At 45.3% G+C, this 26,150-nt stretch overlaps 1 protein-coding gene across 2 annotated transcripts; it reads left to right on the forward strand.

Moving 5' to 3' along the window:
- Positions 1–283: 283 nt before the first annotated feature.
- Positions 284–24,851, forward strand: SQLE (squalene epoxidase). Of its 2 annotated transcripts, XM_063299676.1 has the most exons (11): positions 284–1,036; positions 5,649–5,901; positions 14,893–15,073; positions 17,639–17,735; positions 18,547–18,660; positions 19,142–19,313; positions 19,529–19,624; positions 20,608–20,750; positions 21,805–21,901; positions 23,084–23,171; positions 23,981–24,851. In XM_063299676.1, the coding sequence occupies exons 1-11, from the start codon at positions 752–754 to the stop codon at positions 24,171–24,173; spliced, it is 1,719 nt and encodes a 572-aa protein (XP_063155746.1). In that variant the 5' UTR covers positions 284–751; the 3' UTR covers positions 24,174–24,851. The 2 variants fall into 2 exon arrangements, with proteins under 2 accessions (XP_063155746.1, XP_063155747.1); XM_063299677.1 differs by lacking the exons at positions 23,084–23,171; positions 23,981–24,851 and adding an exon at positions 22,885–23,052.
- Positions 24,852–26,150: the final 1,299 nt, after the last annotated feature.

A 26,150-nucleotide genomic window follows, 5' to 3' on the forward strand; every position in this document is an offset into this window, starting at 1 on the left:
TGAAGGGTTGAGCACCCTAAAATCTATGTATGTACTGGCACAGGGCTGCAGACTGCTCAACAAACAGAAATAAGTGTTACCGTTCTTGAGGATACCTCCTAACCCAAACAGCCACATCCATTTTTTTGCACTCAGATACTGCTTTTTGTGACCAAAAGTTTCGCACCAAACTTGCAGTTGTTAAAAACAATTAGGACAAGGTGAATGAGCCTCACTGCAGTTTATTGACATATGTCAAGGTACCCTAAGAGAAGTTTCCAGCTTATATTTCTACTGTGTAATAAACACCTATTCTCCTTATGCCAAACTATTCATCCTTGAAGACTATGTTTCCTCAAACTATCCCTTGACTTGTGAAGTGTAACAAGATTCTTCTTTATTCTTAAGCCAGCATGCAGAACTGTATTTAATGGTATTCTTTGTAGCCTCTGCTAAAACGTGTTTGAAACCTGTGCCCTAAATTGCACGGTTACATATATAGTTACGGACATCGTCACATACATAGTTTAGACTGTGGTAATGTTGCTCAGCGTGTTCCATTCAGCATCCAAAGCAGATTAGGACGGCTTTGTGTTGCAAAATGGTTCTTCTTGAAATACAGCGCTCCTGCAAACGCCTTGAAGTTCCCTGACTGCTTTGACTTAGTATAAGTTTTCTTATACCTATCTTTTTTGTCTGAAAAGAGGCTCTTCATAAATTCTTTAAGCGATTTTATACATCTTTGGGCGTGTAAAGAACAAGAGTCCTCACAATGTGGACTTTTCTGGGAATCGCTTCCTTTATCTACGTCTACAAAAAATGTGGAGATTTGCTCAGTTATGCCAACAAGGAGGTGATGATTTCCACAGTGGTGTTCTTTTCTCTTGGCTTGATGCTCTCTTATTGGTATCGATCGTGGGGACTCCAACAGCAGAATAAGCAGCAACCTCATTGTGGAATGCTTTCCAATTTCCTTGCTGCCTTGCCATTCATTGGCTTTTTCTGGACTAAATCCCATGCTGATTCTCTGGAGACACTGCAGCCGAAAAGTAGAAAGGTACGTTGGATTTTAGCTGAATATTTTAAAAGAGAATAGTCTTGCTTCCTTTATTTGGGGTGGAGAAAATACTTCTGATTGGGCTGGTGCTGGCAGTGAAAACACTTTTACAGATTTATATTCCAGAAGGCTTCTAATGAATTTTGCTGGAAATTCAAGCTGAGGGACCCCCTTCCGATTTTAGAGGGTTCTTCTATAGAGAAGTGTTCACTTACACTAAAACTCAGAGCTCTGAAGTTTTATGCTGAATTTACAGAATGTGGTCTTAGTTGTATAATCCTAGGATTTCAGATCCCAGCCCTCAGAACCCCTCCTTTTGGGGGAGATGGGCGGTAGCAAAATTTGAATAATAAATAATTTCAGCTCGCTAGGATGAGGGCTGCAACCGTGAAGTAACAGGCATATTCTTTTCTTGAAATGTTGGTTACAGATGTGAAGCAGCTACTAGTCCTAACCTATTTAAATTCACTTGCAAGTAAGTCCCACTAGCTGGATTTGCCACAAAGTAACCACATTTTAGCCTAGTGCAATGTTTCTCATCCTTGGCGAGTTTAAGATGGGTGGATTTCAACTCCCAGAATTCCTCAGCCAGCTCCGACTTTTTTGGAGTTTCAGAGTCACTTGTATGTGAGATGGGCAGCTATATAAATATGATTATTTAAATAAATAATATCTGAAGGCATAAGGACAGAAGAGGCAATGTGATTCTCACATTACTTAATTTAGCCTAACCTTCCCTAGTCTGCTGGCCAATCAGTCTGTTGGCTTCTAATTTTCAGTAGCACGCTGTGTTTGTCAGTTATGGATGATGGGAATTGTAAGCCAGCCCAACTGAAGTGGTGTGGTATGTGGAAAATCCCACGTACTGTCACTGAAACTTCTAAGTGAAGAGTTCTTGGGTAGCAGAGGTGAAAAACACCCCTTTCAAGGCACATGGGAGCACCATTAGCCAGAGTGGTCAGCAATGGTGAAAACTTCAACCAGCTGTTCTTGTATATTTGTTATATGGATGTGGCAGGGCTGGAATGTTGAACTTCTGTATTAGCAGCAACAAGACCATCCACAGCTTAGAGCAGTGGTTTTCAGAGTATGGTCTGGGGACCCTTAGGGATCCGCGAGGTCAAATAAATAAATACATATTTCAAAATTTCTTAGTTTTAATTTCTAATACAGTAAATATTGATAGATACAACCCACATAAACCAAAGCTCTTTGGGGTCCTTGGTCATTTTTGAGAATGTAAAGGGGTCCTGAGATCAAAATGTTTGAGAACCTCTGGACTAGACTATACAGGTAGTCCTCCTTTAACAAAAATTTGTTTAGTGATGGTTCGGACTTACAACAGTGCTGGAAAAAAATGACTTATGGCTGGTTCTTACATTTATGACTGTGGCAGTGTCCCCATGGTCACGTGAACATGATTTGGATGCTTGGCAACTGGTTTGCATTTATGACCGTTGCAGCCTCCTGTGGTCACATGATTGCCATTTTTGACCTTCCCGGCCAGCTTCTGGGAAGCAAAACCAATGGAGAACTGTGTGATTTGCTTAATAACCATGTGGTTCACTTAATGCCCACAGTGGTTTGCTTAATGACCACCGCAAAAAAGGTTGTAAAATCAGGTCAGATTCACTTAATGACCACTTTGCTTAGCAACCAAAATTCTGATCCCAGTTGTTGTTAAGTGAGGACTACCTGTAGTTACAAAACTTGAAATACTCTATACATTTTATATTGGAGACAAAGGCAGTGAAACAATCAAAACTTGGATGAAATCTGAGTTTTTCCTATTCTGGCATGATTGCTTACATTCTGTCACCTTTAGTGACAGTGTGGAACTTAGAAATGATGAGTTTATGAATTCTTCAAGCCCACAGGCCTTGGTATGAGAACCAGATAATAGGGTCTTCTACAATCACTGCTAACGTTTTGCTTATCTGCTACTTCTAAAGAGGCAAATTTTATTTTAAAAATCTGTGTTTCTTATGGTTCAGTACCTTGTAAATCCATTTGTAACAAGCACATTTTAAATAACTCCAGTCAGTAAATTTATAATTAGTGGATGTCCGGGGGGGACATGGCGGACTGAGCAGCTGTGCCTGTGGGCTCAGCGGGCAGAACTGAAAACGTGGCAGTTTTTTTGGGCTCAGGCAGGTTTTTCCTGAAGCCCAGGAGTGTTTTTCCAGATAAGAAAAACACCTGGAATCATCCCATCTGTCCTCCGGACAGCTGCTTGCAGCCAGAAGATCACAAACAGCATTCACACTCCACTGGTAAGAGCAGCTGGGAGGCTGGGACGTCACCATTTCCAAGCCTTGCTGTAGCCTTAAAGGGACACTACTACTGGCCACCTTGTTTCTAAATCACCCAATTTATATTTCTTTTAAGTATGTGTACCCTAATAGAGGCTTTCTACAGCAAGGAGAAGCAGGTTCTCTTGGTGCTTATTATTTTTGGGATTAATTTTTAAAAAATTCTTTTTAAGTTTTGGACTTTGTTTTCCATCCAAATATTAAGGAGGATTGAGAGTAAATAATTGTTTCCCTGTTATTATTTTTGTACTAAATTTGAAGATATTAGCATTTTCCTACATGTTGAATTGGCTGTTTTGAACTTTCAGTTTTCTGCTTCTATTTTTCCTGGGGAACTGTCTGTTATCTCACTTTCACTTGTATAAACACATTCCAGAATTCTTTCATATCTTCTACTTTCATTGGTTAAACTCCTAGGGGTGCCATAATCTACTGCTTGACACATGGAGGAGTTTAAGCAGACTTCCTCTGACTTTCACCAAGATTTTAAACAGATTCTTTCTGATTCCTGTCAAGTTTTTATGCAAGGCATTCAGGTCATTGTGGAAAATATGAGGTCTAGAACGTGTCATCTAATTGGAGATGTTGTGGAGGAAACTGAGGAATTTAACAGCGACAGAAATATTTCTTCTAAGAGTGAGATCAGGACTTCTGTTGAAATGCTGGATGAAGATCAGATAGATGACTTAAAGAAATTAAAGGGAGAGATTGAGTTGCAAGCCAAAAGTGAAATTTATTTTCTGATGGAACGCCATGGAAAAGAAGGGGTTATTATGTATGGGAGGTCTCCTGAAGAGAAGTTGGAGTTTTTGAGGGGGGCAGTTGGGCTGTTCGATTTTTTAAAGAAAAAAGCTCTGTGCGCATTGTTGGGATATGTAAATGCTCTGGTTTATTTTGAAGTGGGATAAGGGTTTAAGAATATTTATCTGGATTGCTTTTAGGGTTTGGCTGATTTCATTTATCTTTAACAGTTCGGATTAAGATTATTAAGGTATAATAAAAAATGATAAATGTTTGGTTTTGGGTTTAATATGATTAAGATTATTAAAATTGTTGTATTATCAAGTATAATGGCAGACAATGTATATGTTTTTTAGTTTGATCTTTATATGATGAAAAGAAAGTCATAAATACTGTGAAATTGTTGAACAATGGTAATGTTGAGGGACGGGTGGTATAAGTGGAGAAATGTTAGAATAGGAAGCGGTTTGCTATAGAATGACTGTGTAATTTGTTTAATAGGTGTGTGAAGGCTGTATCTGTGCTGGACGATAGAAATAATCCCATTGTTTCCCTATACAGAGAGAAAGGTAGCGAGAAGGAAAGCAAAAATTGCATATTCTATTGAATGTGACTGGGAAGATATTTGGCAGAATTCTGACTGAATTAGGTTCTGTTAGCAAAATTTTGCAGGTGCAATGTATGTAGTTATGTCAGGTAGGAGGTATGCAGACTGCATTTTGGCTTTTAAGCAGGTAATTGAAAAATGTATGTGAGAAAGAAAGTGTATTGTAAATCTGTTGATTTGGAGCAGTGTTTCATAAAGTATGGTCCTAGGACCTCTGGGGGTCCGCCAAGACCCTCTCAGAGGTCCTCCAAATCAAACTTATTTGCCAGATATTGAGGATCTTTGCAAAAAATTATCTATCAGGTATATAAATTTGAGGAAATATAGTCTCATAGGAAGAAATATCTGCAACATATATCAAGCAGTACATTAGAAGTCTGGTATAACCAGTTTACCTAGGTTTTAGATCGGAAGTATCTGACAAAGCCATGTTTGGAATTATCTGAAACAATCTACTAACCTGAGGGCAGAAATTCTAAAAATGAAGAGGCCAGAAAACAGAGGTGAAATTGTGAAGAATTTAACTATGCTGTTGTACCAGTGTTCTGTACAGTAATTCTGAAAAATCTAATCCCTGAGCCTGAATCATGGTACTCAGAATCAGAGACGACTCCTTGTTTTCTCATATTTCATTCCCTCCATTCCATGGCATCCACAGCACAAATGCCAAAATGACAACACATGTACAGTGTTGTGGTCACACAAATGCTGCCTTTAGGCATTTGCCCCCCTTTTATCTGATGCAAATACATAAGCCCTCAAGTTGTGTGGGATTGATATCATGGTTATCCAAATACGATGTATTCAAAATACCCCTCAAATACTGTGCTTACGTGGTAATTTGTGACTCATGATTTTAGATGCTTTAAACTGAATGTAACTAAATCTGCAGCATATCCTATAGTCATTGCAACAGCCTAAATGCATTTGATTTGTTTTCTTTCTGATGTAGGGCAGAAGGGGAGTCATTCCTTCACCTGATAGTACAACAGAAACTGCTTCAGCTTCAATAGCCACTCCTCAGCCTGATCCAGAAGTGATCATTGTGGGGGCTGGTGTGCTTGGCTCTGCTCTGGCAGCAGTACTGGCACGGGATGGGAGGAAAGTGACGGTAATTGAGAGAGATCTGAAGGAACCCGATAGGATCGTTGGAGAACTCTTGCAGCCAGGAGGTTATAACACTCTAAAAGACCTGGGCCTTGAAGGTATATTACTCTTGATAAAAACCCTTGTCTTTCATTCACAAATCTAGGAATAATGCTTTAACTGCAATTTTTTGAAACTCACTCCACAGTCTGATTCAGCTTTTCCATCTGTACTTTGTATTCTTGTAATTACTATAAAAACCTGAAAACAAATAACATCAGTAAAACTCCTCCTCTGGGTCTGTCATCTTGTGGACAAAAACAGTTGCACAGCCTAACATGCCCTTAAATTCATGGCTCGTATTAAAACTGAAAAAAAAAATCTTAAGATAAAAACCAGGATGGAGAAACATAGCAAAGGAAAGCGTCTAGAGCTAGAAAGAAGAAACATGGTTGAGCTCATCATCAAGATTGCTTGTTGGATATTGCCCTTAATGTAGGTAAGCAAAACGTGTGATTTTGAACCTGAACCGAGCGATGTCTTATTCTTCTCTGTCCCACTACCAGTTTATTCACTTTTTTCCTGCCTCACTAGGGGCCATTTACATATAAACATCGACATAAACATACCCTAACATCTTTTCTGTGCTATTTCCCCGTGAAATTGCCTTTTTCATCTCATTCCCAGTGTATCAGTGAGACACTTTAAGTGGTCCTTAGCTGTACAAGCATTAGAGTAGTTTTCCAAAACTGTCCAAGGGGAGCATCAAATCTGACTTTCTCACCCTGAAGGAAAGTTAAGGGCAGTGACGTGAAACAGAGCCAGTAGAGAGACAATAAGGATCAGCAAGGGCATAGCAATTGTCCTGCTAAAATAGCCTTGTGTCAGTTCAAGAATGGGTGTGTGGAACTTTCTCAAAGCAGCTGGGAAGGATCCTAGGATGGCAGAAAATTGCTAAACACTAAAGTGTGTGCATAAACTTTGTAGGTTACAAGTTGACCTTGGGATGTATGGGCTTCAATTTCAAACAATTTTAGCGATGGACATGCTGGCTTGAAAATTCTGGGAATTAAAGTTCAGTGTAGTTGAAGGAAGCCAGGTGGGGAGAAGGCTAGGTTGCCATGTTGAGTAAGCTTAACTAATTGTGAGTTATTAAAAAAAGCATCCCTAACAAAGAGGGCTAAGTTTATAGAGTGGTAGGTTGGTCTCAAACCTCTTCTCCCAGAAACTTCCTGGGTCTTCACACTCTGGTCCTACAATGGCTTGGTAATTCCTGCTGCCACCACCTATTTGCCAAGAAGACTCTTCAGGTGGGTGTCCTTCTCTGTGCAGGCTGGGGAATTCTGGGAGTTGAAGTCCAGACAGCTTAAAGCTGCTGAGGTTGAGAAAAACTGCTCTAATGTAGGACAGAGAGAGCAAGCTCCCTTACCCTGCAACCTTTCTGGCAAATAAAAAAGATAAAAATGTAATAATGCCCCCTCTTGGTCATATAGTGTTGGGGCATGTGACTAGGAATATCAACCCATCTTCCACTCCGACGGGAGGTAGACAAATCTCACAATACAGGTAGTCCTTGCTTAATAGCCGTTCATTTAGCGACTGTCTGGAGTTATGACAGCGCTGAAAAAACTGACTTATTCCTCACATTTACGACTGTCACAGTGTCCCCATTGTCATGAGTGCCGTTGAGCTAAAGTCATCAGCGCAATGGCACTCATGACAATGACAAGGAAATAAGTGAAGGGGCACAAGTTAAGTAGCCATCAACCCACAACGACTAACGGCTAACAAACAATAGCTAAACGAATCACGGAGCCACCCAAGCCATCAGCGACAATACAACGGGGATCGCCCAGCTGAAAGCAATCAGCAGAAGAATGGAAACCTGAGGATGGGCGATCCTGGAAACCCTCAACCAATGGCAGGGCAACGCATGGGACAAAGGGGGGTGACGTGACCGTGAGCGAGGGGGCGCTGACCGGCGCGGGGTATTTAAACCCCGCACCGGCGCGCTCCTGTCACTCTCAGCTTTTTTCTACCAACGTTGTACCTAACCTGAAATAAACCAGAACCTGCTTTGCAAACCAGCGTCTGAATGTTATTCAGAGGTAGGCAGCGCATGACATAAAGCTGAGAGTCATAAACTCAGCCTCGCCGAGCCCCACCGGACGACAACGAGCCGCGGGAGGAGTAGACGGCGAGAAGACCAGCAAGATGAGGCCGGAACGGCGCGGGCAAGGAGGGCGAGCCGCGCGGCAAGAGACAGAGGAGGACCGACCGAGGCCAGAGGCACCGCGGACTCCCGGAGCCATGGACGCCCACCCCACCCGACCCGAGCCTCAGCTCCAACCCCAAGGGGAGATGGCGACGGAGGCAACCCGACCGCGGGAGGGAGCAGCACGACTTCCGAAACCAGCGGAGGACCCCGCGCCCCACATCGCACCCCAGCAACGGGCGTGGAGCGACAGCCCCACGGTGCTCAACACGGAGGAGGACGACGGAGACACCCATCAGACGGAGGAGGAAGCGGACCCGCGGCGGAGGGACGATGAACCCCACCGGCAACCCACCCCCGAGGACGCGCCAACGGAACCGGCCCCAGCGGCGGCGCGGGCTGTGGACGAGGAGGCACGAGCTGAACTCGCGGCCATGCGGGCTCAGCTGACGGAACTCCGGACCATGCTCCAGGCGCTTATGCCCCCCACGCCACCCAACGACGTCCCCGCACAAGCCCACACCCCGAGCGAAGCACCGAACCCACACGGGCCAGCGGAGAGCCAGCAGACGGCACAGGCGGCCGACACCACACCCCAGGAAGCGAGAGGCGGGGCCGCACAAAACGCCCGGGCCCCAAAGGACTTCCCCATCTTCTTCGATGGGACCCCCTCAAAGCTCTCGTTTTTCATCACCAACGCTAGGGGGTTCATGGGGAGGCACGGACACTCCTATGACTCCGAGGCCGACAAGATCGCCGCCGTGGCGATCAAACTCCAAGACAGGGCGGCGGACTGGTACGTCCAACTGTACGAGTCCAGCTCCCCCGCCCTCGCCACCTTCCCTGCTTTCATCAAAGAGATGAAAAACTACTTCGAAGACCCCCTAGCTAAAGTACGGGCGAAAAGCGCACTCCAGAGACTTAAACAGGGCACACGCACGGTCCCTGACTACGCCCTGGAGTTCAAAGCCCTCGCGGGAAAGGTCTGCGACTGGTCTGAGACCACCCTGCTGGAAATCTTCAAAAGGGGGCTCAACCGCGACGTTCTCCAATGGGCCCTCTACCGCGACGACCCAGAAACGTTACACGGGTGGATCCACCTCGCGGGGAGAGCCGAACACGCGCACCGCACCTTCCTTATGACAACCACGGAAGACACAAACTATGTCGGGAAAAAGGTACCCGCACCACACGGGGGGATGGCCGGCCCCATATACTCAAAAAAGAGGTTCAACCGGGAGCCCTGCGGGAGGTGTGGCAAATTAGGGCACAAGACGGCGGATTGCTTCGCCAACCGACCGCCGACCAGCGCGCCCAAGCCCGCCCCGAAAATTAGCCCCAAACCACCCAACCCGGGGCCGCCCCCTCACCGCCGAATGACCGTGGCCACAGCGACACCGGAAGAGGGCTGGGACGCGCACTGGGGGGAAGAGGACAATACCGACCCCGACCAGCCGGCGGGAAATGCTCCCCGCCTGCTCTGAGACGCGTGGCAAGGCAGGCGGTGGGACAGCAACGCGGACCACCTCAACGAAACGACAAAAGCTCCGTAATATTGGCAGCAATCCAACTCTCTGCCGGCAACGGAGCCACCACGGCCGCGGCACTAGTGGACTCGGGGTGCTCAAAAAACCTCATCCACCCCGACCTAGTTGCCAAACTCGACCTCCGCTGCTTCCCCCTCCCCACGCCGCTGGCATTCCACCAGCTGGACGGCTCTACAGCGGGAGGGAAACCAGCCACGCTACAAACCGAGCCGGTCACCCTGCAAATGGGCACTCACACCGAGCGCACATCGTTCGTAGTCACGCCCATCGGACGGCCCATTGCAGTCCTGGGGATGCCATGGCTCGCGAAAAACAACCCGCGGATCAACTGGGCGACCCGCACCTTCACATTCGGCGACGGCGAGTATCGAGCACCAGCACCAGCTGGCAAAAGCAACCCCACGGTAGGACGAGCGGAGGCGACCACACAAGACAACGCCGCCACCACAGCAGACCTACCAGAACAATACGCCGACTTCTCCGAGGTCTTCGGAGAGGCAGAGGCAGACCAACTACCCCCCCACCGCAAGACGGATTGCCGGATCGACCTACTGCCCGACGTCCCCCTACCTAGACCAAAGATCTATTCGATGACCCCGAAGGAGATGGCAACCCTCCGGGAGTTCATCGATAAAAACCTAGACAGGGGATTCATAGAGCCAGCATGCTCACCGGTCGGAGCCCCCGTCTTATTCCGGGAGAAGAAAGACGGGACCCTACGGCTCTGCACCGACTACCGGGGCCTAAACGCGGCTTCCCTGTCCAACAAATACCCCTTACCCCTGGTAAAGGACATGCTCGCCCACCTCTCCACGGGCAAAGTCTTTTCCAAATTGGACCTTCGCGAGGCGTACTATCGCATCCGAATCAGGGAGGGGGACGAATGGAAGACGGCGTTTAACTGCCCCCTAGGCGCCTTCCAGTACAAGGTACTGCCCTTCGGACTCGCGGGGGCCCCTGGGGTGTTCATGCAGCTCATCAATGAGGTACTGCATGAACATCTGTTTAAAGGGGTCCTGGTCTACATCGACGACGTCCTCATTTACACAAAAACACACGAGGAACACGTAACCTTAGTCAGGCAAGTCCTCGACAAGCTCAGAAGGGCGCAGCTCTACGCAAAGCCTACAAAGTGCGAGTTTCACAAAGAGCGCCTAGACTATTTGGGGTATCGAATCTCCGGGGACGGCATCGAAATGGACCCCGCAAAAGTCGAAGCGGTGCTAAACTGGGAGCGGCCCCGCAACAGACGGCAACTACAGAGCTTCCTGGGATTCGCGAATTTCTACAGGTCCTTCGCCCGGGGGTTCGCTGAGATAGCCCTCCCCTTAACGGACCTCCTCAAAACCAAAGGGGTGGGGGACACCCGACGCGCCAAGAACCCAGGCACAGTGCTGAATTGGACTCCCGCGTGCCAGACCGCATTCGACAAGCTGAAAGCGCTGTTCACGACGGAGCCAATCCTCGCACACCCGGACCCAGAACGGCCGTTCGTGGTCCAAGCCGACGCCTCAGACTTCTCCCTGGGAGCCATCCTGCTACAAAAAGACTCCACGGGGCTCCTGAAACCATGCGCCTACCTGTCAAGGAAGTTCTCCGAGACAGAGAGGCGATGGCACGTCTGGGAGAAAGAAGCCTTCGCGGTGAAATCGGCACTAGAGACATGGCGTCACCTACTCGAGGGAGCCACCCAACCATTCGAGGTCTGGACGGACCACCGGAACCTCGAGGCCCTACGAACGCCTAGACGCCTTAGCCCAAAACAGGTCCGATGGGCCCAATTCTTCAGCCGCTTTGATTTCCAGCTGAAGTTCATGCCGGGCAAGAAGAACTTCCTGGCCGACGCCCTCTCCCGGCTGCCCCAAGACGAAGAGCCCGCCCCAGACACCATTGGGACGGTCCTATCCGCCTCGCAACTGGGAATGGCCGTGACCACCCGAAGCGGCGCACGGAGGCAGCTCGACGCTACGGCGCAGCCGACGGCGGGACAACCGGCGACGGAAAGAAGCCAACCGCACCTACCAGGGGGAATGCGCACGGACCTCGCCGCCGCCCTCAAAACCGACCCCTGGTTCCTGGCAAACCCCGACAAGGTAACGATGGCGCAAGACCTGGCATGGGGGGAAGGCAGAATCTACGTCCCGGACTCGCAACGCCAGGCGATCTTGCATAGGTCACACGACGCCAAGCAAGCGGGACACTTTGGGTTCCTCAAGACCCTACACCTAACACGGCGCCAATTCTGGTGGCCCGCGCTCAGGCGAGACGTAAAAACCTACGTGGCGTCCTGCCCAACGTGCGCTAGGGCCAAACGGGCACCAGGCAAACCCGCGGGGCTATTGCAACGGGTGGCAGAACCCTCCCGCCCATGGGAGGAAATCTCTATGGATTTTATAGTGGACCTCCCACCCAGCCAGAAGAAAACGGCCATTTGGGTGGTGAAGGACTACTTCTCAAAGCAGGCCCACTTCATCCCCTGCACGTCGGTCCCATCCTCACAACAACTAGCCAAACTCTTCCTCATCCACGTGTACAGGCTACACGGATGTCCCGCACGTGTGGTGACCGACAGGGGCACACAGTTCACCTCCAAATTCTGGCGGGCCTTCCTGAAGCTGACGGGGACCCAACAGGCCCTATCTACGGCTTGGCATCCGCAGACGGACGGAGCCACTGAGGTTCTTAATGCCACCTTAGAGCAATTTATACGATCATATACGAACTACCACCAAGACGACTGGGCTGAACTGCTCCCGTTCGCCGAAGTCGCATACAACAACGCCGTCCACACGAGCACGGGGAAAACCCCGTTCGAAGTAGTCTCGGGGCGCGACTTCGTCCCCATACCGGAGCTACCTCAACCCCCGGAACCCCAGGTGGACGCCAGCGACTGGGGACGGAAGATCGTGGAAGCATGGCCAGTAATCACGGCGGCGCTGAAGGAGGCACAGGCTGCTTACAAAGAGCAGGCCGACAAGCACCGGCGCCAACAACCGCCGTTCCAGGCGGGAGATATGGCCTATCTCTCCACCAAGTTCCTAAAGTCAACCCAACCCTCGAAAAAACTGGGGCCTAAGTACATCGGGCCGTTCCGAGTCACGCAAATAGTGAACCCGGTAGCAATACGCCTGGACCTGCCACACAACCTCCGGAGACTCCACCCGGTGTTCCATACCAGCCTCCTAAAACCGGCAACCACCTCCCGATGGCACCCAAGCACGCCACAGCCCGCACCGCTAATGATCGACGGGCAACACCACTTCGAGATCAGGGACATCCTCGACTCCCGCAAGCAACGAGGAACTCTACACTATCTGGTCAGGTGGAAACACTTCCCCCACCCGGAATGGGTGGCGGCGCACAACGTTAACGCGCCTGACCTGACCAGAGCATTTCACCGGGCATACCCCGACAAACCGCAACCAAGGTCAGCAAATCCAACCCCCCCCCCGCAGGCCCCCCCCGCCTCCCGTGCCCCAAGGGAAAGGGCCCCCCCCAAGCCCGCGACTTGGGTGGACCTTCCCCCCCCCGGGACTCACTCCCCCCGCCCCGGGCCCACGGGGTGGTGACAAACGATCGCCAGCACCCTCCCCCCGCCCCCCGGCCGCGGGGGAGTGGCAAGCAAGTCAACAGGGCAACCTGGGGGCAACGCCCAGGAGACACAACAAAGGCGACGCACTCTAAATAAGAAAAGAAGGGCCCTACCTGGAGCTGAGCAGCACCCGACCAGCCACGCCTCTCGCCTCGCCGAACTGAGCCAAACAAACAGGGTGTGGTTGGAGCATGCGCACGCCAGGTCAGAACCCGAGCATGCGCACCATGGACACACCCTGGGAAGGCACGTGGTAGAGGGAGGAGCAAAGGGAGGGGCGACAACTACTCCGGCGGGAACTTTGAAAAAAAAAAAAAAAAAAAAAATGTGGCGTTTTGACAGCTCCACGGGGAAAACCAAGAAAACCGGGGGAGAACACTATTCGAAAAGGGGGCAGTATGTCATGAGTGCCGTTGAGCTAAAGTCATCAGCGCAATGGCACTCATGACAATGACAAGGAAATAAGTGAAGGGGCACAAGTTAAGTAGCCATCAACCCACAACGACTAACGGCTAACAAACAATAGCTAAACGAATCACGGAGCCACCCAAGCCATCAGCGACAATACAACGGGGATCGCCCAGCTGAAAGCAATCAGCAGAAGAATGGAAACCTGAGGATGGGCGATCCTGGAAACCCTCAACCAATGGCAGGGCAACGCATGGGACAAAGGGGGGTGACGTGACCGTGAGCGAGGGGGCGCTGACCGGCGCGGGGTATTTAAACCCCGCACCGGCGCGCTCCTGTCACTCTCAGCTTTTTTCTACCAACGTTGTACCTAACCTGAAATAAACCAGAACCTGCTTTGCAAACCAGCGTCTGAATGTTATTCAGAGGTAGGCAGCGCATGACACCATGATCACATGAACACGATTCGGGCACTTGGCAGCTGTCGCACATTTATGACATGTTAAGTGAGGACTACCTGTAGATAAAGGTGGAACCTTATTAAAAAAGAAAGTGAAAAGATAGATTGAAATCACTTTTCAACTTTAAAGTCTTAAAATGGTAAATGTATAGTGTTGCAGGATCTAGAGTATAGTGCTGCCCAGGTTATAATATACACCAGTTGGCACACTAACAAATCCCCAAACTCACCAGATGACAATGATCTGTTACAGTCCCATGGACTCCAAGCTTTCACAGAGCTGAAAGAATTTGTCCGGAAAAGATTATGATCTCAAAACGTTTGAAAGAAAGGAACACAACTGGGTATATCCATAAAAGTCTAAAATTCACTGAACTTTTATGGAGATAGAAAGAAAATTGGACTTAAATGTACACAGGGAAAAGTAATTAAAATAAAACATAGCTTCTGGCTAACATTTACTAAGTTCTTAAATATACAGTAACCTGAATGCTGAAACAAAGTTCTTTGGTTTTTTTCTCCCGAGTTGCTCCGGAGGTAATTCCTGCTATTTTTCAGAGCCATTGTAGAGATGGTATACCCGAACTCGGGGATGGTAACTTATTTTTCCATTTCCCTGGATTCTGCCTTGCTCTTTTAAAAGAACAATGCTTTTTTTCTATCTAGAAGTGGGAGAAATACAGGGAATCTCTGGATTATAAGAGCTACAGCCCATGCTTGAGAAAAAGTGTGGATTCAAACTCAGTCACTCTCTCCATTTAGACTGCCTGAAAGGCTGCTGTATGATGAATCCTGACTGTATATCCATACCACCGGTCAATGCAGATGTGTGTTTTTATGATAGCTTGCTCTTCCTAAACCTTCTTTCTCTATTCATTTGTTTTACAGATGCTGTGGAAGGTATAGATGCTCATACAATAAATGGCTATATCATTCATAACCTTGAAAACAAGGCAGAGGTTGAGATTCCTTACCCTTGCACAGCAGCTGGACATGTACAGAATGGAAAAGCCTTTCATCATGGGCGTTTCATCATGGGTCTCCGAAGGGCAGCCATGGCAGAACCCAAGTAAGTATCATAATCTAAAATCATGGCACAGGGTATGTAGGTCCAGTGTACAGTTTGCCTTATTAAAATGCGTCCATCTATTTTCTTTTTATCTATCTATTTTATTTATTTATTTGTCAAATTTTGCCACCGCCCATCTCCCCCCAAAGGGGGGACTCTGGGCAGTTTAAATGTGCTTTTTAAAAATTTTTAAATGTGCTTTTCTTTTCTTTTGTTCATTTCATTTGAAAATCAACTCTACATTGTTTGGAGTTAACCAGAAGAAGCATTTTAGATATCAACTGGATTGGTTTTTATATGTTCTTTCAAGTAAATTCCTAGAAGTTATTAATCCATAAACATTTTTTTTGTTATTTTAATCACCAGTGTTACAAAATGTTGCTCCTGTTTAAGCCTAATTTGTCATTTCTGCCATACTGACAACCTGGAAGAAAAGAATAATTTCTCTAAATTGAAAAAAAAAACCCCAACAACCTTATGTCTTGTTTGACATAAGCGAGCTGCCGGTCCAGCAGGCTGTGAAAATGCCTTGGATCCGAAGGAAGAAATGTGATTCAGAGTACACCTAGATTTGTGCATTGCATCTGTCAGAAGCACCTTAAAGTAGCTGTGTCTTTTCCTGCCCTCACAACTGCAGTGCAGTCCTGGGAAAGTACAGATTTGATTTAATGTGTTTTTTATAGGTGCTATATGAGTGTCCCCAGGTGCTCTGAATCAAATTTCTCCCTGCAAATAACAACCCTAATATCCAGAAAGCTAAGTGTGTTAAATATGGTGGAAAGAAAAAATGACTTGTAGAAACCTCTTCCCGAGGGTAGAGGCTGGAATTGGTTGTCAGACCTAGGGCAGTATTTCTCAACCGTGACCATTTTAAGATGTGTGGGCTTCAATTCCCAAATTTCCCAGCCAGCCGCGTTGGGAATTCTGGGAGCTGAAGTCCACACATCTTAAAGTGGCCAAGCCTGAGAAACACTGGTCTAGAAGAATGGTTTGCTTCCTGCACTATTGGAAGACCTGAATGTCCAGGCTGGGAACCCATCATCCTGGAGAAGGTCTGTCTAGATGGTTGCTTGATCATACCTACTTGACAGCACATAATTAATCCCTTTCCTCAGATTTTTCTTAAACTAATTTTCTATCACTGTTGACATTTTAACATCCTTTTCCTTTCCTTTATTTCTCCCTTCAGAAGTCCTGTTTTCCATATAATAGCTGTTTTGTCCAAGATCTAATATAATTGCGTATTTTATTAATTATAAGGCACTTGTCAAGGTACTTCCTCCTATATTTCCCCACAACAACCCTGTTAGGTAGGTTGGGCAGAGAGAGAATGACTGCCCCAAAATCGTTCAGTGAATTTTTGTGGTTCAGGGTGGACTAGACCCTCAATCTCCCTGTTCCTAGTCCAGCACTAGACCAACCTTGCAGCCGGACTAGATTATTTAGCCTGGAACTATTACACAGCATTAAAAAAACTATGTTATGCCTCACCCCCCACCACAAATCACCATATTATGGTGATTGCTGGTTGGGGAATTCTGGGAGTTGACATCCACACAGCTTAAAGTTGCTGAGGTTGAGAAACACTGATCTGCCTTTTTATATAATAGAACCCAGAGTTGGAAAGGGCCGTTTAGACCACTGAGATCAGTTTTTGCTCAATGCTGGGATTGGAATTAAAGCATCCCTGGCTGATGCTTGAACCAATCCAGGGACGGGCAGCCACCACTTCTCCTGATCATTGGTTCCACCTCCCTATTGAGTCATGGACCATCGAGCTCCCCAGGTTGGCTGTTGTTATGGTATGTAGGAATGACTCTGGGAGACAGGAGGAGGAGCCGCAGACTGGACAGCCGTCATGCAAATGGTATCTCAGTCCACAGAAGCAGTGGGGACGTGGGAAGAGTTTCAGAAGGGACCCTTTCTAGTTTTCTGGAAAGTAAAAGGAAAAGAGGGGGGAAATACTTTCCAATTGCAAGATTCTGTTAATGCAGCCTTACAATAAAGATGGAGGTAGTATTCATTGTTGGACTTCTTGTCTGGACTACCTCAAAGGGCTAACAGCTATTGAAAAAGTGTGCCCCGTGCACGTCCCCTTCAAGCATTTCATTCTGGCATCTCAGCATCTCCATCTTGCCTGTATCATGTTGTCCCAGTGTAACACCATTTGTTTATCTTCTTTAAAGTGTTACGTTAGCAGAATTGGTTATTTAAAATTGTGTTGTGGGGACATAGCATTTTCATTTAGCATTAATTGACAAAAACCGTTCAAACTCTTTTTGTTGCTATCAGATGTACGGAAGAACCGTTTCGCAGATCTTTATTCATTCTCTGTTGCTTGCATCTTACGGAGGCAAATTCCCCTTCCTTTCATCTTTTCTTTACCATCTGGTGCATGGAATTACGTGGACATCTTTTTTACTCTGGAGCAAGCTATAACCTGTTTGTTGCTTCTTACAATTATTCTTGCTCTTTCTAAGCAGAGGTGTCCACTTTAGTTATGACACAATAAAATTTATACCGTGTGTGTGCATGTGTTTTTTGTAAAAATCTGTTTTTTTTCAGTACAAAATTCATTGAAGGGACAGTGATACAATTGCTTGAAGAAGATGAGTGTGTAGCTGGAATTGTATACAAAGATAAAGAAACTGGCGATACGAAGGTGAGATTTTCCAGCTATTCTGTTTATTCCACTGTTCTGGGATGCCATATCAGATTTAAGCAAGCTGTGATTCATAATCAGATAGCTTAGTAAAATAATAAGAAATACAAACCGTATTTTGAATTAGGTTACGTGGTATAGAATTTAGAGTGGAATCATCATTTTCACAGCACTTACTGTGGATGTAAAGATGTGTGCAAGGTATAGATTGAGGAGTATGTAGATCTGTGAGGCAATAGCAGGTGAGAAGAGTTCAGTTTAGAATAAAACGTTCAAAACAATTCTGTATTCATACATTTCTGTCTCACCTAGTACTTTCCATTTCAGGTATTTTTGCTCTCTGGTTGAGCTTTTTATAAGACTACCATGGCGGTTGATGTAAAAGCAGGAGTCTCACTGCTAGAAAAAAATATGACACACTTTTCCATGTTTCTAACGCCAGAGCACAGCATATGAATTAGCATTCAGGACCCACAGAATCTACTGGTGCTCTTAGGATATAGGCAACATGAAGAAAAGCAGTTAACAAATATCCTGACAAATTTGCTACGTTTATAAAAGTAGGCGATAAACAGATGGGAGGAGGGGAGCTGTCAAAACCAGTAAGACAACAGGTTGCGTGTTGTGAGGCAAGCCCTGCCCCTGCGTCACTGCATCCCGACCACATGCATTTGGAAAAGGGGCGGGGCTTGCATCACAAGGTTCCGCCAGCCATCTTGCAGATTTTGATTGTGTTTTGGAGTACATTGTCCAGCTTTAAATCAACACTGGTGATTTAGCCCCTACTTAGTGCATTGATTTTGTATTGTAGGAGCTCCACGCACCCTTAATAGTGGTTGCTGATGGTCTCTTTTCCAAGTTTCGAAAGAATCTCATCTCCAGCAAAGTTAAAGTCCCCTCTCATTTTGTAGGATGCATTTTGAAGGTAAGTGTTCCATAAAACACAAAGCACGTTCTTTTCAAATTTGGATGCTTGTGGGTATTATTACCTTCTGCATAGCATTTTAAGTGTCTTTTTTTTGCTCTTATCTCCATCCAACCTCACAATAATTCCTAATAGCAACCTTAGTTACCATTGCTGCCCCTTTGTGTATACATTTTCTTTAAAGCAGTTTAATCCTGCTCTTCAACCCCAGAGTCTCCCAAACTGGCTTGCAAAGGGTCATCTTCAGGCATGAGTTGGGGAGAAGGAAACTATAATGGGGAGAAAACACACAGCTCAGAGAAATGACTTCAGCCTGATGATGGTTGCGGTAGAGCCTGCTGGATTTGGTCTTTTGGCCTTGTTGAAAGTATGACCCTGTGGGTTAGTTGTCACCCAAAAATTCCCCATTGCATTCAAGGCAGAGCAGGAGGGTCCTGGGAACTCTTTTTTAATACCGTTTTTTCTTTCTTTGTCTATGAAGAATTCTCCTCAGTTTAAAGCCAATTACGCCGAGCTTGTTTTAGGGAATCCTAGCCCTGTGCTTATCTACCAGATTTCTTCCAATGAAACTCGAGTTCTTGTTGACATTCGAGGTGAAATGCCAAAAAATCTTAAGGAGTACATGGTTGAAAAGATTTATCCACAGCTCCCAGGTAAGAACATTTGCACAGGGTCTTACTATCTTTATCTCAGTGACTTGGATAGCAGCAGTTCAGGTGGTTGTCTTAAAAGTATTTTAGCTGAAGCAGTGAAGTTGACCTTGGAATTGTGAGAGGCCTTCCTTCTCTTAAGTGTGTTCTCTCCTGAATCTTGGCCCAACGGCAGATGTTTTGGAACTCACGCAGCATATTTGTCTGTTTTTTTACAGAACACATTCAAGAGCCTTTCCTAATAGCTGTACAAAATGAACGTCTGAGAGTCATGCCAGCGAGCTTTTTACCGCCTTCTCCTGTTGATAAAGCAGGTCAGTGGGCGAAGCATAGAACGCAGAAAACATCACCATCTAACCAAAGGATTGGGAATGCTGATGGGATTTTTTTCTCTCTGAGCAGAACAGAATGCCCCTTGCTGGTGCCATTTCAGCCAGGGGGCCCTTTTTAAAGACTTCTGAAATCAGAGTGGCCATGTATTTGTGAATCACAAGGTCTGAAACTCTTTGGGGCATACAGAGTTATTTGCATATTTCTTTGCACCTCAGCCAATTTTTTGGCCATTGCTAATAATCCTTAGCCTGTAGAGCAGTGTTTCTCAACTTCACAACTTTGAAACGTGAGGACTTCAGCTCCCAGAATTCTGGCTGGGGAATTCTTAGTGCAGAAGTCCACACATCTCAAAGTCCACACATCTAAATTGCTTTAGAGCAATTCCCTTCAGAATTAAGTTGATATTCTTTCTGTCTGTACCACAGTAAATGTCAGAAAATATTTATTAGTAAAATATTAGTTGATGTTTGGCCATTAAAGATGCTTTAATATGGATTCCTATAGCAGGCAAGGTCCTGGACTCAATGACCTAATTGACAATATGAGAGTACATCATAGGGACTCAGCAAGCACCACAGGTGGGCAGTTATATTTAGTTTATGTTAATAGTACATCATTTGCAGCAATTCATATCATTTGCATAATGACATCTTTACACATAGGATTCACATCAGTTTACATGAGTTTGATGCAAACTGCCATGAATGAGATAATTTGTATTATTTGACAATACTAAGCAACGATGTAATTCACCATGAATGAGATTGCAGTTTAATGGACGTCTGGGAATAACAGACACCCCTGTCTCCCCACTGGTTGGTAAAACTGAGGCTTACTTGTAGCTTTACCAGCCAGTCACTTACACAATTGCATTATAGGTTTTAAAGAAGCCTTTCAAAACTCTAGATCGCATTCCAAAAAGTACATCTGTGCAGTTTTGATTTTAGGAATCTTTTCCTTTTAGGAGTCCTCCTCCTGGGAGATGCTTACAATATGAGGCATCCTCTGACAGGTGGAGGAATGAGCGTTGCTCTGAATGACATCAAGATTTGGAGGCATTTACTGCAGGCCATTCCAGACCTGTATGAAGACTCCGCTCTATTGCAAGTAAGATATACTATGTACAGTATGTATTTTCTTTCATAAAGAATTGATTGCCTCAAAGTTTCTTTTATGCAACTTCAGGTAGGCATTCTTTTTTGTATTTTAAACCGTTTTGCATCTGAATGAATACCAGTATGGAGCACAGTAATGGAAAACACAACCAGTGAAAGCCGTATATTTGTATAAATGCTGAACTAATATTGCCCAGAACAGAGTGACAGCAGAGTTCCAGAAATTTCATCACAGAAATCACAGTTTGTGCCAGCTGCTTCCTTATTCTCCCTGCATCTTCCAGGCCTCCGATCCAATTAGGCTAGTGAATAGTATCGTTGTGAAAGTGGCCTCAGGCTCCCAGCCTCCTTTCCAGACACAGAATCAATACCTTCGGAAGGATGCTGCTTTTGGCACAAAGGCTGGGGATATATGCGCATCCCCTCCCTTGGGTAGAGATAGGAAATTTGAGGGCTTTTAAAAATAAAAGCAAAAATTCCGAAGTGGATAGAAGAAGATGATATGCGCAGGAGCTGGCCACAGAAGTCTGCTTAGGATTGGCTTTTTCCAGCTTCTGATCAAAGGAGGCTTTCCAAATGAAGGAATATTTTAGAAGAAGGTCATTGAAGCAGAAGGAACACTTATTTCGAGAATTTTCTACTTTTGTAGAATTTGGTGAATGTCTGGCTAGAAGCTGTGCTACAATCCTTTTGTTATGTATGCTGCTAATTAACTCTGTTTTTCTGGACAATTACAGAATGTTGGTTTCTTAATGCCAGCTTTCATTCATCCATATTATCTGCCTAAGAGTTACATCAAATTAAATTTCCAGGTGATGGGAAAGAGGTCTGCCTAGGCTTCCAGGAAAGCTGCTGCCAGTATCAGTAGATACAAAAAGGCTAGATAAGCAGGATGTTCGTGGACATCCTCCTGCCGGGCAACTCCAGAGATGACTTCCCACAGTTACCACATTAGCAACTTCCTCCACCCACAACCTTAAACTGTGCGCTGGAAATTAAGTTGGGTCCTGATGGCACTAAGCATCTACACTATGTATCTTTTGCAGGCCAAAAAGACCTTTTACTGGACAAGAAAGAAGTCTCATTCCTTTGTTGTGAATGTTCTTGCTCAGGCGCTTTACGAATTATTTGCTGCAACAGACGGTATGTGCTTTTTCAGAAATGCATTTTCCTTCCATGCACTGTTCTTCCCCTTCACTTTGGAGTAACTATTTGTGTTTCATCCTTGTTCCTCTCCCTGCTGTCTCCTTCATTCCCCAATTGCTGGTTTGAATTAATGATCTTCTTGCATGTCAGTCTTGCTCCTGTCGACTTCTCATTTCCTGCATGACACTTTTGAAATACTGGCGTTTTTCTCTCAGGCTTCTTCCAGCATATCCAACCATCTTTACAGTCAATCAAATAATTATTCAGTTCCTGTATGCCTACTTATTTTTAAGTGGCCGTAATAAACTATCTATTTAATTAATCTTATTTTCTGGTTGATTACTGACCTTGTCCCAGTTCTGGCCATAGTACACTGCGCATCTAGGCCTGGGGCTTAGAACATGGACACCCTCTTGCAACCAAACCAAACTCTTACCAGATTTTATTTTTAAGGTTTGTTCGAAAGGTAAAAATGAAATCAACCATCTCCTTTAATTTCAAAAATTCTGTAGAGCAGTGTTTCCCAGCCTCTGAAAGTTTAAGATGTGTGGGCTTCAACTCCCAGAGCCAGATGCTGGCTGGGGAATTCTGGAGTTCCTCAGCTGGCTTGGGAATTCTGGGAAGTCCACACATCTTAAACTTGCAGAGGCTAAGAAACAGTGCTGTGGAGCAAAAATAAAAAGAATAAATAATAGGTGATCTTTGAAAATAAAAGTAGCTTGTACCCACTATTCTGGAAGCTAAAGGACACGGTGGGGAACATCCTCGCTGGTTTCCCTTCTGGTACCTGAATCTTTTGAGACTGATCATGCTACTGTATATGCCAGCCATTTTGTAAGAGCACCCACATTTTGCTCCTAAAAATGCACCAACTAGCACTATTCTCCCCTGCTCAGTTGTGGCTCCTGATCTGAGCCAAATATCCAAGTATATCTACCATTATGACATAACAATGTGTGTTAATGACTGCACACTTGCAGAAGAACACCCTCCAAAACATCATGCTGCTGCCACGTCAGTTCCATCTGGTAAAGATTTTGTTCACATACATAGGATAAGATTCTGAAGAGAATGTTGGAGGCAAATACGTACCCCCATGGATGCTGTAAAATTGATATGTTCATTTTCTTTCTTTTGGCCTTTCTTTTAAGGTGATTTCATGTTACATTTGTTTGACAGATTCTCTGCACAAGTTAAGGAGAGCCTGCTTTCTTTATTTCAAGCTTGGGGGCAAGTGTGTATCTGGTCCAGTTGGATTACTTTCCATGTGAGTTTGGGTAGCTTTTTCCAGTTCTTGTTCTACTTGTCATTGGCAGCAGTTGTGGTTAGCATAGCCCATGATGTGCCTTGGAGCCATGGAGGGTAATGATGATCAGCAGGAGGGGCCAACACGAGTTTTCTGGCTAGACATGTGCCATACTTTATTGCTCCTATGTAGGGCATAAATAGGTGTCTTCTACTATGTCAGGATATGGAGGTTAAGTGAGGTCTTTCCAGTTATTGGCTACTTCAGCCTTTTAATAGAGATGTGACTGAATCAAAGACCTTCCACCTATAAAATACTTACTACTCGTGTGGTCCCTTGAAGTACCTCGATGGCCCTAAGGCCCTTGAAAATGTAAAACGTTTGAATTAGCAAAACAGCTTTGGCTTGCCTGCTTACAGCCAAAATAAACATTGAATAAAAGAAAAGAGCAAAGGGAGAAAGGGTATTGAGCAGGAAAAAGCATCCAATTACAGGATTTCAGAAAACTGAAGAGGTTTTAAGTTGTTGAAGAAGGGGAGTGGCTGAAATGAGCTCAATGGTCAGAAACTAGCAACTTATTACTCAACTCCTCTGTTATAGCTGTATCCTGTATTTTAAAGAAAGCTTATGTGGAAAAGCAGAGAGAGATGATATACTGTAAAATGTGATTTGGGTTCTCAGCCTTCTGTGGAGAAGTTAAAAAAAAAGCCAATATTTACCTTTTAAATTATTCTGTTATCCTGCCATTTTAATGGATGGTCTTTTCATAGTTTCTAGTATTTTGCTCACATCCTCATGGTTTATTCCTCCTACCAAATCTTTCTTTACAGCTTGTCACCGAAGCCCATCGTCCTGATTGGCCACTTCTTTGCTGTTGCCCTCTATGCCACCTACTTCTGCTTCAAGTCAGAATCTTGGATCACCAAACCACGGGCCGTTTTCAGCAGCCTTGCGGTGATGTACCGGGCTTGCTCGGTCATATTTCCCCTTATATATTCTGAAATGAAATACCTCATCTACTAAATACAAAGAGGCAGAGAGACAGGAAGAGGAGCTGCTTGGATTTCTTTGCATCTTCTGGATGTGTCCTGTCTCGTAAGTCGAAGTGACCACAGCAGCAACTAAGCAGCTCTGCTTGGTATGCACTGTCGGCATGAGAACTTGCAGTGGTGATTTGAGGTGTATAAGCACATAGATAATCTTGTCAAACGATGGCAGGTAAAAAAGCATTCTAATCCATGGGAGTAAGAGGGGGCCACAAAAGTTACTTCTGAGAATAAATGGCTAGCATATGGGGGGGCGGGGTTGGCAGACTGTCAAGCAATTCCCTTTCCTTGTCCCTCTGATTTTTGAGGCCAGGACTTAAATAATTAAATAATGACATCTCTGGAGCTACTGGTCTGGACTATAGGCGTGTGTTCAGAGATCACAGCTTGGAAATCCCCGATTCAGCACACACGTTTTCTACCCATACAGAATTTGCCTTATGTCCATCTGGTCCATGTGCTGGCTGACAGCTGCTCTTCCCTGTTTCCCTCTACTTTTCTTGGGAAAGAAACAGGAGTTTGTCCAGCCTCTTAATAGCTTCTTACCAACAGTGGCAATCATATGTCTGTATGAAACTCAGTTACGAGTCATCCTGCCAGGAGATGACATCTCTAAAACTGACGATGTTACTCGTTGGGATGGTAAACCAGCCATGGGTTCTACTTAGGCTGCAGGTAGAAACTGGCTTATCTAAATGACCTTCCGTATCAAATTCACTTTGTAGAGAGAAACCTGAAAAAGTATTCTCCCTAGCACCTTGGTTTTTTAAAAAATAATATAGGGGTTTATATATTTATGGAGGAATGCTTAATACTGCTGAGCTTCCACTTGCAGTCTGAAATGATATAGCCCAGGGTGTACCACCTCAGGAAGAACCAAGCCAATACTGGGATTTATGTAATGATTGTAATGAATCTTTGATGCCTTCATATTAATTAGAACTGCCTCCTTTTGAAGGGTTAGGACTAGGGAACCTATGGCCTTCAAGGTGTTGTACTACAGCTTTTGCAAGTGATGACTGGGGCTGATGGAAGTTGGAATCCCACCATCTCATTGGGGCAAGGTGTACGAGGGAGGAGAAATTAGTGCAGAGCGAGCGGTGATGTCTGAGGATGGCATTGCCTCCATTCTGGTGTGTTTCTGCAGAGAGGGTCAAGCATCATGATAAACCGAATGATTTAGACATTAGCTGTACCAAGATAAGTGGGGTAGGTGTCTGTGTTCGAATACACGCACACACACTTGTGCATGTTACCTTGTACAAATAAAGTTTCTAAAAGAGACCCTTGCAACAACCACTTTCTGCTATTGTAGCAGAGATAGCTAAAATGCCAGTTCTGGCAATATAAATGGCCCTGCCCAGTTATGTTGATAAAATAAATGAAACAAAGAAGGGCAGCTCAATCAATCTAATACAGCATCTGCAGTTCTTACATGTATATTTCTTCACTGATATTTTCTGGTGTTAAGCTTTTCCGTCAAATAAAATGTAAACATATATTCAGTGAATATGCTCCATTTTTGTTTAAAGCTCCAGTACATATTCTAGGGATCTTTTCCTTTTTAAAAGTATTTTCCGTTCATTTGCAGAAGGGGAAGAGTCCTCTGACAGGTCCAAAAGTATGTTTTGGGGTGAGGGGGCTAAGAGGCTTGCTTGGTTTTTAAGTGGGTGCCAGAAGTAGGCAGCACCAAGACAAAAAAAAGAAGAAAAAGATTCAATTAGAATAAAATCAAATAAACTAGTACCACTGTGGTTGTTACCCATGTATTTAATTTTTTTTTTCTGTTGTTGCATTAATGTGTGCAACTTTTAACACGACCTTGCAGGTGCGTGTGTGTGAACATTTATATTCTTGCCATCTGTTATTATTCTAGCCCATGACTTACAATAAACCCTTGCTTTTCTGATCATTTTTGTGTGACTCTTAATTTACCTTCTCAGGTTCTGTAGGG

The sequence above is a fragment of the Candoia aspera genome, chromosome 3 (assembly GCF_035149785.1).
Source record: "Candoia aspera isolate rCanAsp1 chromosome 3, rCanAsp1.hap2, whole genome shotgun sequence".
Taxonomy (NCBI): domain Eukaryota; kingdom Metazoa; phylum Chordata; class Lepidosauria; order Squamata; family Boidae; genus Candoia; species Candoia aspera.